Raw genomic sequence first — 13,091 nt, forward strand, 5'->3', positions numbered from 1 at the left:
TGAATTGCTGTTTGTGGTTTGTTTTGTTGTAATGTTTGTGCGTGTGAACTGGTGTCTGGTCAAACCTTTGTATTCTGTGTTTCAGTGTTAAAGGAATAATTCACCCCAAAAAATGGTTGTCCGTATATCGGTTACTCAAATGTATCGATTACAAACGATTTTTCTGGTGTGCCAAATTCAAAAACTGAGAAAATTCTTGATAACACTACATGTAATATTTATCTATAACGGGATTTTGTCCCATCCGTCCATCCATTTCTATCCGCTAATCTGGGGCCAGGTCACGGGGGCAGCAGGCCGAGCAAAGCACCCCAGACGTCCCTCTCCCCAGCAACGCTTCCCAGCTCCTCCTGGAGGACCCCAAGGTGTTCCCAGGCCAGATGAGATATGTAATCCCTCCAGTGTGTTCTGGGTCTGCCCCGGGTCCTCCTACCAGTGGGACGTGTCTGGAACACCTCTAACAGGAGGCGCCCAGGAGGATCCTGATCTGATGCCCGAACCACCTTAACTGGCCTCTTTCGGCATGAAGAAGCAGCGGCTCTACTCCGAGCTCCTCACCCTATCTCTAAGGCTGAGCCCAGACACCCTTTTGAGGAAACTAATTTCGGTTGCTTGTATCTGCGATCTCATTCTTTCAGTCACTACCCAGAGCTCATGACCATAGGTGAGGGTTGGGACGGAGATGGACCAGTAAATCGAAAGCTTTGTCTTTGCCACCATGGCGGTTCAGCGCTGCACCAAACCGCCGATCCATCTCACGCTCCATTCTACCCTCACTCGTTAACAAGACCACGAAATACTTGAACTCCCAAATGGTTTAGCTCCGTCTTTTGTTGCTGACATGCTCATCGTGTTCACACCAGAAAGAGATCCCTTAGGTCAGGGGTGTCAAACATACGGCCCAGGGGCCAGAACTGGCCCGCCAAAGGGTCCAATCTGGCCTACTAGGTCAACACATTCTCACTCCAACCTTGTCACATATTAACATTTGGTCATGGACTTTCCACGTCTACATACGTCATGAAAGGCACCCTGGGTGTGTTGGTTGTTGACATTCTGGGATGCATTAATGTATGAGATGAAATATGTTCTGACCTGTTTTACATTCTGTATTTTATTGTTGCTTTTAATTTTTCCAGGATGCCTTTTTATAGCCGGTGAAGGGACTGCCGATGAAAACGAGCCTTTCATCTAGTTTGGGTGGATTTACATGTGTTAACATGTTGGTTAATGCACACTGTCCCTTTTCGTAAATACATAGATAAAATAAAAAATAGATGTAAGTCATAGGGGACTGAGTTATACAACAAAAACTACAAAATTTTGTCAAAAGATCTGTTCACATACTTTCACACAACCCAAGCAATACAATGCAAGTCTTATTTATCCAGTCGTATGCTCAGTATAGACATATATAGTTCCCAAGGTCATGGAAAACCTGGAAAAGCCATGGAATTCCACAATTAAATTTTTGCCTAGATTCATCTGGTCATGCAAATTGGATTGGTCAAATTCAGACACCAAAATTCAACATACAAACTTCTTGAGTTTCCTGGTGACGAACGATAATCAACCAAGTCCGAATGAAATCAGACCTCTGTGCTATCAGGTGTTTGCTTGAAGATTTTGTTGACTTGATGTTCAACTGGTATTTCACCGACCCACTTTATGACTTGACCTGAAGCACTTGATCACAACTTGACTTACTTACTGATAGGGTTCCCACGATACCTCCCCGTCATTGAAATATCTGGACGCTGCAAGTTACCAAACAACGGTGTGAAAACAGCTTAAGGTGCCAGAGTGGATTGAAAAGCATCAAAAATAGAGCTAGTTTAAAAATAAAATGTGCCGGGGAGGATCCTCTGACAAAGGTCCGGGCTGAGCCCCAAATGTGTACATGTGCTTCTAGAAATCCATCTTGTTTAATTTCAGTGGTGTGAGAAACTTGTGGAAGCTACTTTTCTGTCTGTGATTGATTACAGTGACCTTTTGTGTACGCATGCAATCTCCTCTATTTTACAAAGCCTTGATTCAGTTTACCGTCTCTCTGCTTTATTACAAACACAAAGTCACTGACTCATCACTGCACTCTTTATTATCTGATGGGATGGACGTCATTGACCACTCACAGACAGCACTGCTATATTTTTATCTATAAAGCAATACTGAGCAAACTTCCAGTCGACCTCTGCCCCCGTCTGTGCGTCAGCTCTGGTAGCTTCCTGCTACACTTCTTCAACTGGTTGCTTTTTAACGTACTCCGGGTTTTAACAGATCTACTTTTCTTCTTGTGCAATTTGTTCCCATATCATGCAGCAGTTGGGATGAGGGTCAGCACCTCCAAATCTGAGGCCATAGTTCGCTGTTTGGAAACTGGTAGATTGCCCCGTCCAGGGGGAGAGTCACTGCTCCAAGAGAAGGAGTTCAAGTATCTCCGGGTCTTATTCACGAGTGATGGATCGGTGGTTTGGTGCAGCTTCTACAGTGATGCCGGTGCTCAGCCAGAAGGCGAAGCTTTCGATTTACTGGTCCATCTACGCCCCAACCCTCACCTATGGTCATGAGCTCTGGGTAGTGACTGAAAGAATGAGATCATGCATACAAGTGTCCAAAATGAGTTTCCTCCATAGGGTGTCTGGGCTCAGCCTAGAGATAGGGTGAGGAACATGGACATCTGCTCCTTGTCGAAAGACGTCAGTTGAGGTGGTTCGGGCATCTGATCAGGATGCCTCCTGTTAGAGATGTTTCCGGCACTTCCCACCGATAGGAGGGACCCAGACCCAGAACACGCTGAAGGGATTATATATCTTGTCTGGCATGGGAACGCCTTGGGGATGTCTGGGGTGCTTTGCTCAGCCTGCTGCCCCCACGACCTGGCCTCGGGTAATCGATTGAAAATGGATGGACGGAATATCATGATCACCTATATTACATTATCAGACGCAGTCTTTTTCCACCATTTTAGTTCCTTCTCAGTAACTCATGTACTGATCTTACTCCTGTTGTTCTTCTATTAGACACTGGTTTTCATTTGGCTCCTTGAAAACACTTATAACTTGTATATTTGTGCAGATATTTAACACTCTATTGTTCTAAAACTGGACCCAGTGAATGACCCTGATTCAGGAACCCACTGGCTGTTGTTTAATTTGTGTTATGAAGCATTCTCTGGCACAAGATTTTCCTGTGGGATACATGTGATATTAACTTGAGTTGAAAGCAGCCACTAGGTGTCGCCCTCTGTGTGAATATCTCTCCCGGTGTTTTTTGTTTTCAGCTCCCGTTTCCTCCGGACTGTGTGACAGTTTTATCATTGATTCATAATTAAATGACGTCATATTTCACTGTTTCTGTGTCCCATTGTGATCAGATGTCGCTTCTGTGTCCCAACACATCTCACTCACTGTTTCCCCCAACAATATTTCAGTATTGAGAAACAACACATGTATTAATGCGGCTCTGTGATTGGCTGTCGCCAGTCTCTAGCTCAGCAGCGGGCCAATCAGGAGCCGCTGTTGTTTGTGCATCGCTGCTGCGCTGCTATAAAGCGGCAGCAATGAGGGATGAGAGGAAAAACACAGATCCAAAGACACTGAAGACACATCCTGAGTGTGTGTTCCCCCCCGCTGCTGTGTGTGTGTGTGTGTCGTCGAGGGGCCGTTTGGACGCGCAGAGGCCGAGCTGAGTGAGGACAGAGCCGGTCCATTGTCCCTGAATCCAACAGGCTCAGGTAGGTCCGCACCGGAGGATGCTCCACACACACACACACTCACACACACTCACATACACACTGCACTCCACTGGAGGAGAGGCTGAGTCATATTCATAAGCAGGATCAGAGTCAGTGACACAGTGTTTCATGAAGGCTTCATCATCATCCTGCAGCAGAGTCTTCATCACTTTGAGTCTCTCCCTGTGTGTCTTTGTCTCCTGGCTGCAGAGAGGAAGCTGCAACAGCCTCACACACACTCTCATCAACTTTAGGTCTGACACTGTTTTGTGTCCCCTCTCATCTGTGGAGACACTGCACACACACACACACACACACACACACAGCTGATGAGATTAATCTGACTGCAACAGTTGTTTCTGTCAGTCGTCATCAACACCATCACTTCCCTTTATTTTGCTCTGTCGACATCAAAGTTATGATTTAATCTCTAAATTAAAAACATCTGGATGTCAGAGAAACAGCTGTGCGGCGGCAGCGCGACAGCACAGACTGCAGGATGAGGAGTCTTTGTGTTGCCGGTTGTTTCTCTCGTTAACTGTCTTTGTTTCGGAGGCTTGATAGTGATTTCCCGGACTGTTGTTGATACTGAACAGCTGAGCGCCTCCTGCCTTCATGTGCGTCAAGTTACTGAGGAATAAGCAGAGTTATTCCGGAAATGTGCAACTGTAGCCTTCACAATAAAAGCATAGACACACAATAAGTTTCAGTTCTTTCTCATTTTAGACCAATTTCCAAACTCCCCTTTTTATCTAAAGTCTTGGAGAGAATTGTTTTTAATCAACTGCAAACTTTTTTAGAGGATTTTAGTATTTATGAAAAGTTTCAGTTTGGTTTTAAGCCCCGTCACAATCTTCTTTTAACTGTTGCTTCGGGTGCTTTTAGACTTGACCGCTGCCTTCGATACAGTCAATCACTCGATTCTTTTATCTGGTCTCGAAGAGTGTGTGTGTGTTAAGGGTGCGGCCCTTGAATGGTTTAAGTCTCATCTGTGAAAAAGGAGTTTCTCTGTCCGACTTAGTGACTTTTCTTCTTCTGTGGGGTACCCCAGGGGTCCATTCTGGGCCCCTTACTGTTTTCTCTGTTTATGCTGCCCCTGGGTTCCATTTTCAAAAAATCTGGTATCTCCTTCCATTGTTTTACGGACGATGTACAGATTTATTTCCTGCTTAAAACTAGTAATACAGACTCACTGCAACCCCTGTTAAACTGTGTGAGAGATCTAAAAACTTGGCTGGAGTTGAACTTTCTGTGCTTGAATGAAAATGAGACTGAAGTTATTGTGTTTGGTTGTTCTGATCAGCCGGATGGAAGTGGATCTCAGGTCATGACTTGGAGCGTGTGTCATCAGAAGCTCAGCTGTATCATTGGGGGTTAAACCATGTCGAGCTTTAAAAGATATTGAAAGAATTTTAAAATTAGTTCTGAACAGCCAGAAAACAGCCAGTGTCTTGTGATGGCTTTCTTACCAGTGGAAATCAAAATACAAAATAAGTATTCAGTAAAATGTCCAGTCAGAGTCTGACTGAAACAAGAAGCCTCTAACTGTTGATATGTCTCCGAGGTGATAAAAGGCAGTCACAGAAATATTTGAGCTGTGTGTCTATAAGTTAAGATCAGCATCTAATATGATATCATACCAAAGTTTCTGACATGCTCACATGTTAAAGATTGAATTTCATTCCTCAAAGTTTTCAGTCCTATGAACAGAATGTTTGTCACGATTAAGCTGTAAAAATTATCACCATCCTTTATTGACACTAGTTTTATTTTGATTTTACCCCAATAACGAGTAAAACAAAGCAGGACTCAGGTTTGTCTTAAGTCAGGTCCCACTGTTATACAGTATATTAATTAATCACTGACAGCCAAACGACACCGTGAATCTCGCGCCGCGCTGGTTCGAACCAGCTGGAGCTCGCGGTGCGTTCACGTGCAGCCGAGTTGTCTGTAAACACACACTTGTTTTCACCAGAGTGGCTTTGTCATGCTCCACAGACACACACTTACACACGGACACATTTACGTTTATGTTTACATATAAGCAAAGGAAACTAACAGAGGTGCTCGAGGTTTTTAACCTGCAAACTCAGGTGTGACGCAGTTATTTATTTATTTTAATTTGTTATTTGTTTACATGGAAATAAAGAAAGCTGGATTTCATGGCTGTGTGAATGTGGCTCCAGTGTCAACCTAAACACCTCTGTGTTTAAAGGGCCAGTGTGTAATATTTGGCATGGTTTATTGTCAATCTGAATCTGAATCTGAATATTCTACCCATTAATACGTTTATACAAGTGTATAATCGCTATAAAATAAAATTCGTTTGGTTTTCGTAGCCTTATAATTATGCTTTTATATATATATATATATCAAGGGCCTTGCTTTAGAGAGGTCGCCATCTTGCACCGCCATGTATGTACGGCAGACCGAGCGGACAATCCAGCCAGCCAGAGAACGGCTCAAACAGGTATGGCTCTGGGTCTGTGTCCGCTACAAGAAACTCTTCAAAATCGCGTTCAAAGTCGTCCATTGCAGCGACTATAGTCCGGAGATATTGCTAGGCTAAATAAACAGCTGAGCTCTGTTTACCGGCTACGCTGTCAGTCAGTGTGCGGGCTGGAGATTGGTGGAGCAGAGAGGGGAGGGGGGTCCCCACTCGGTATGGTAAACGAGTAGGTGTGTAAAGTTATGGAGTGTGTGTGTTACGCTAGAAGAGTCAGAGTTTGGGACGGAGTCTTTTACCCCCTGGAGTGTTACCGGAGTTTCTGGAGTGCTCAAATAAACGGGCCTTTTTCCCGAACGCTCCTCTGGTCTCCTGCTCGTGAGGGATTCATTAGAATATCGTAACATGGTTTAGATTTCTAAATAAACATTCACCCCGTTGCTAGATAGACCTACTCCTGAAAAACTCGTGTGCAAGGCTTTTTGTCCCTACGAGGCCACCGTCATTTACCCGACGGGAGGGGTGAGTGAGTGAGCCCTGCAATCTAGAATTTGACCACTGATGTCACTGTTTTCAACTCATTTTACACACTGGCCATTTAAATCTAAATGCAGTTCTCATCTGCAGCTTCACTCTCTGTCACACAGACCCTTCATCAGTCCTCCCCCCAACACGGGCTGAATCTAACACCAACCTCACGTGTAGCTGCTGCACGAGCTGTGCCACTGGCAGCCAATAGGAGACGAGCTCATAAACCATCCAGCCAGTCAGATCAGTCAGGGGGCGGGTGTTATTCATATTTATAGGAGGGGTTTATGCACCTCAAAGGCCTCAGTTGTTTTCTGTTTGTGGGGGAGTCTTCATCAAGACCACCACCACCACCATCATCATCATCATCATGAGGCAAGAACAAAGACATGTGTATGATACAGGCCCAGAGTGTCGTCCACAACATGATGTGAATCAGGATCAGCTTTATTGGCTGAGCATATGTTCACACACAGCCTACAGGAATATGACTCTAGTTTAAGTTGCTCCTGATGCACACACACACAGTTCCAAGGACAACAAAGGTAAACAAAGACAGGTAAACATAAATAATAAATATAACGCACAGACAGTGGAGTGAAAAAAGTAGACGCATGTATGAACATGTATCAACATCACACATTTGATGAACGTCACATTCTTGTGGCTAAAAATGATGTTTAAATCATTTCTGCTTGATGATGTGTTCAAAGACGTCTTTTAAACTGTTTTCTTTTTCCTTCTTATTGTGTTTTGTTTGTTTGTTGTTTGTTTTTTGAGCTTTGTTAGTATTTAATAATTTGCACTGTCCCTTTAAATAAACTAAACAACATTCAGTGTCTTGTTTACAAGTCAGTCATCTCTATAAATTGTAAAACACCAACACAGCAGTGTGCTGGAAAATGTTTGTTTAAAGTCTGCGATCATATTTGTAATAGTTAAACTTCCCAGTGTGCACCAGTATAACCAGTTCAGCATCACATCTTCTCATTGCTCTGCCCTCCGTCTCGTCTTCCAGGCTCCAGCAGCCTCCCTCACCTCCAGTCAGGCCAGTGAAGTGCGACCTTCGACCTGACCGAGATGGCTCCCACCCTGGCCACTGCTTTCTCCCGCCGCTGGTGGATGGCGGTGACGGCGGTCATCGAGAACCTGCTGTTCTCCGCCGTGCTGCTGGGCTGGGGTTCCCTGCTCATCATGCTCAAGTCTGAAGGCTTCTACTCGTACCTGTGCAAGGGGCCAAGTGAGTCGGCTTCATGTGGTCACGGGGGGGGTATCTGGACCCCGTTAGTGATGGAAAGTAACTCAGTACATTTACTCGAGTACTTCGTATTAGCTCATGACCCCTCACAGTAAAATGGGACATAACAAAATCAAAAAAAGATTTGCAGCTTGACTTGGACTTTAACGCCAAAGACTTGTGACTTCACTCGGACTTGAGCTTTCTGACTTGAAAAAACTTTATACTGTCCCAAAACCCACAAAATAAAAAGTATGTTGTTTAAAAACTGAGTTCATTATGACGTGTGTAGGACTTGAAACTCCTAGGACTCCCCTAGGACTTGGGACTTGTCAGTCTTGGCTAGTTCTTGTCTTGGGACTTGTCCATCTTTGCTTGGGACTTGACCTGAGACTTGTCAGTCTTGACTAGGACTTGATTGGGACCTGTCGACCTTGGCTGGGGCTTGACTTGAGACTTGTCGTTCATGGCTTGGGACGTGAGTAGGGACTTGTCAGCCTCTGCTGGGACCTGACACGGGACTTGTCCATCTTGACTTGGGACTTGGCTGGGACTTTGGACTTGACGGTCTTTGCTTGGGACTTGACTTTGTACCTATCCATCTGGACTTGAGAGTTGACTTGAAACTTGTTGGTCTTGGCTGGTACTTGACTTGAGACTTGTCCATCTTGACATGGGACTTGTGGGTCTTGGCTGGCACTTGACTCAGGACTTGTCTATCATAAACCAGCACTAAGTAACTTTTCAACCTTCATAAAATATTTTCATAACTTTTGTGATGATACATCGACTTACAACTAGTTGAATGACACCTCTGTCATGGCCTGAGGGGTCTGTATCGCTTTCACTGGCACTGAGCAACTTCGAGGAGGGTGGCTGTAACCCTGCCACACAAAAAACTACAAATGTGCTGACTGCTTTACGGCATACGTCAGTTCCCCCTTTCCCCATTCGTAACAAAGACGGAAGTCGATGCGAACGCCTACGCGCAATTACTTGACATCTTCAAGTCAGTCTGATAACAAGATATTTTTGTTATTGTTATGTGTTGTTATGTGAAAATAGATTAGAATTACCTTGTTTTATCCATGTTTTTTCCTAGGTATCATCACCCAGTGGCGATGATACCCAGGAAAAACCATGGATAAAACAAGGTAATTCTAATCTATTTTCAGGGGGTGTTTATGTTGCTTTGCATGCAATTTTATCCATCTCACAATTAGATGTGTGATTACAGGTTCAGCAGCTCACCAGGCTCTTGTAGCCATCGTCGTCGACAAGCGATTTGATTTGATTTGATTTCTTATTTATTTCGAACGTGTAAACAGAAATGTCATCAGAAAAAAATGCAAACAAAAGATTCTCAACACAATTTCGCAATTCGGTTTACATTTCCGAAAAGGAGTGGGAGGAAGTACATACTTATTTAATCCCACCCCCTATCCATAAATCCATTTTTTGTTAATTAAATAGCTTCCCATTACAATAATTAACAACATAAACTTTTCCCTTCAATTAACAAAGTTTTACAAAATATTTCAAAAACATAAATTCACAGTCAACATATACCAAAATACACTTTTACAAAAGAAATGTGAAGTAATCTAAGAAAATAACTAGCACCATAAATAAATAAGGCAAACAATATACAAATATACTGCTAAGGATTGTCGTGACTGTACCCTTTGAAAATCATTTCTTTATATCTTTTTTTAAATTGCTTCATGTTTGGACATTTCTCGAGCTCCCCATCAAGGCTGTTCCATAACTTTACTCCCCAAACAGAAATACAAAAACTTTTCCTGGTAGTACAAAAACTTGGGGTTTTAAAATTGAATAGCCCTCTTAAATTATAAATTCCCTCTTTTTGTGTAAACATGTTTTGAATATTTGCTGCTAGTAAATGATTTTTTGCCCTAAACATTATTTGTGCTATTTGATAATTGATCAGGTCTTCCAGTTTTAATATATGTGCCTGTAAGAATAATGGGTTTGTATGATCCTGATATCCAGCTTTGTGAATGCAGCGTATTGCTCTTTTTTGAAGAATGATTAATGGCTGTAGTGTAGTTTTGTAAGTGCTGCCCCAGACCTCTGCACAGTAACTTAGATATGGTAAAACCAGTGAACAGTACAGAATGTGGAGTGATTTGTGATCTAAAACCTGTTTTGCTTTGTTTAATACTGCAATGCTTCTTGATATTTTGGAGTGGATATGTTTGATGTGTGATTTCCAGCTGAGTTTTTCATCTATTGTAACACCAAGAAACTTATATACAAAAACTTGCTCAATCTTAATCCCATCTACCACAATATTTATTTGGGTACCTTTTCCCAAGTTCCCAAATAACATGCATTTTGTTTTGGTTAAGTTTAATGATAGCTTGTTTTTATCAAACCATATTTTTAATTTGCACATTTCTGAAGTAATATGTTTTTGTAACTGACAAACATCATCTCCGGAACAAAAAATGTTTGTGTCATCAGCAAATAAAACAAGTTTAAGTGTTTCAGACACACTGCATAAGTCATTAATATATAGAATAAACAATTTAGGGCCCAAAACTGACCCCTGGGGGACACCACAGGTAATGTCCAAACATGAGGAGCAACAATCACCCACCTTCACAAACTGCTGCCTGCTAGACAAATAACTTTTAAGCCAGTTTAGCACAACCCCCCTGATGCCGTACCTTTCCAACTTTTTGATTAATATGCCATGGTGTATGGTGTCAAATGCTTTTTTTTAAATCTATGAATAACCCAACTGCATACTGTTTATTGTCTATGGAGTTTGTGATGTCCTCTATTGAATCAGTTAATGCTAGTGATGTAGATCTATTTGCCCTGAATCCATATTGACTGTCACTGAGTAAGTTATGCTTGTCTATGAATTTTTCCACACGATTATTGAAGAGTTTTTCGAGTATTTTAGAAAGTTGAGGGAGTAGCGAAACAGGTCTGTAGTTTGTGAAGTGGTGACTGCTGCCAGATTTGTACACAGGTATGACTTTGGCTATTTTCATTTTGTTTGGAAATGTACCGGTTTGAAATGATAAGTTACAGATATGTGTGAATGGTTTTGAAATTCCCCCAATGACCTTCTTGATCACCGTCATATCAATATCATTATAGTCTGCAGACCTTTTATTCTTACATTTTTTCACAGTATCTTCAATTTCTCTTTCATCCACAGCAGTGAGGAACATTGAGGAAGGATTTCTTTTTATCCGTTTTTCAACATCAACATCAGAAGGCCCATGATCAGGGATTGTCTTTGCAAGTTCAGGTCGATGGTTGAAGAATGTGAGGAAGTTCATCAACTTCAGGTATGCACTTTTCCTTTTATCAACACTAATGTCAGTGTGTTTGACTAAAAACATTATAATGAAAATGCTAAAGCTGGTATAACTTTTGCTTTTATATCAAATGTCAATATCTATCTAATAAATTGTACTCTGGTCTGTATACAATGATTTGTATATGTTTGTTCTCATACTCTACAGGACGACATCGGATCTGGAAAACTTCCAGAATCACATACTCATGTATGCAGGGAAGCGGTTCTCCTACACTCCAGCAGTGTATCGCACGCGGACTCTGCTTGCTGCGATAGACTACAGCTGTCACAATGGCCGCGCCCCAGCACGAAACCAAGATGGACACAAGATGTAAGTTGTTAGCATATCTAAGGACAACTCCTGAATGGAATCTCATAGTGTTTGCCTGATAGTTGTAAAACAAGAGTGTTGTAGTATTTGTGCTTCCTTTCAGTTACAGGCGATACTACAATAAGAAGTCCAAATCCTGGAGTGTCTACACAGTGAAGGAAAAGAAGGATTACTCCTACGTTCCAGACCTGCAGAGAGGCATTCTTAGGAAGAGGCTGCAAAGTGGAGGTGGCCTTCCCAAGAAACAGACCCTTAGGCCAGATGACCCCCGGAATTTAGGGGTTCTGGCTTCAGTACAGCCGCCCCCAACAGCTGAGCTAGTTAGGACGCATGTGAAACGTGGTGAAGGTGTTCCCCAAAGTGAACGCTGAGGATCCTGCCTTGTCTGTTTACATAAATGCACATGCATACATCATATCACTCTGACTGGCTAACTACAGACACATAATCACAGCTTTACCTGGACCCCCACCCACACTGTCTGCTGCTACTGCACTCATTGTAATTATTCTCAGTAACTTCTAACATTGTCACACAGATTATTCAGTGTTTCTTATTTTAACTGTCATAGTTTATTTTTATCCTGCTCTATTTATCCATGTACATGCATCACACTCCCCTTTTGTTGTTTTTTATTCACAGTAATTTTTTTCAACTGTCATTGTTGTTCATTTACTACTACTGTAATACAGTGTTGTTGTGCTATTTATTTATTCAAATCATACACATATCCCGTCATTGCAAAAATGCACATTGCATTTATGCCACTCTTTTTTTTCATGATATTTCTTGCGTAACACTGCATGTGCCTGGAAATGTTTTTCTTTTTTCTCTAGGTCCTATGTTTTATTCGTTACTTGCTTTACTGTGAAGGGACAAGTGGCAAAATAACAATTTGAATGTGTTGAATGTGACAAAGTACTTGAATTTTGAAAACTGTGAAAGAGGGTGTATAAATAAAAGTTTGTCTTGTTTTGCACAAATGTATTTATTTTCAAACACACACAAACAAGTGAACAAGTGAAAGGTAAATTCTGAACAAAATAACAAACTGTCAAACTATTTACAGTACACTCAAACAATCACATGCTACATTAGTCTGCGGACCTGGAAACCGGTGTACTGTCCCCTTGGGTCTGGAAAAGTGTCCCTTATTTTCCAGACACAACAACTCGGTATTACTACCCTATTTCCTACGCCCAGGCGGCAAACTGGCGATAGGCTGTATGCCTGTTTTGTCTTTGCTCCACTCCAGGCTCTTGTTCATCTTCTATTGCAAAGATGTCATTCCAGGCAGCCCTTGCCATTCGCAACACCCCTTCATCCAGTATGTATAGCTCCATGTGGGCCATGTTGCTGACACAGTTCTCAGGGGTTTGCCCACAGCAGAGTCTCTCCAGGTCAGTGTTCATTTCCTTACAGTTTGTGCAGGAGCACCAATGTAGGTCCCCTCCACCTGGGACTCTCTGACGATCA

The 13,091-nt window shown here is 42.4% G+C and overlaps 1 protein-coding gene across 1 annotated transcript; it reads left to right on the forward strand.

Annotated features, from left to right (window-relative positions):
* Positions 1–3,562: 3,562 nt before the first annotated feature.
* Positions 3,563–12,598, forward strand: slc43a2a (solute carrier family 43 member 2a). The gene is made up of 5 exons (XM_078167352.1): positions 3,563–3,733; positions 7,726–7,947; positions 11,141–11,273; positions 11,451–11,615; positions 11,719–12,598. The coding sequence occupies exons 2-3, from the start codon at positions 7,788–7,790 to the stop codon at positions 11,206–11,208; spliced, it is 228 nt and encodes a 75-aa protein (XP_078023478.1). The 5' UTR covers positions 3,563–3,733; positions 7,726–7,787; the 3' UTR covers positions 11,209–11,273; positions 11,451–11,615; positions 11,719–12,598.
* The last annotated feature ends 493 nt before the right edge of the window (positions 12,599–13,091 follow it).

The sequence above is a fragment of the Epinephelus lanceolatus genome, chromosome 4 (genome assembly GCF_041903045.1).
Source record: "Epinephelus lanceolatus isolate andai-2023 chromosome 4, ASM4190304v1, whole genome shotgun sequence".
Classification (NCBI taxonomy): domain Eukaryota; kingdom Metazoa; phylum Chordata; class Actinopteri; order Perciformes; family Serranidae; genus Epinephelus; species Epinephelus lanceolatus.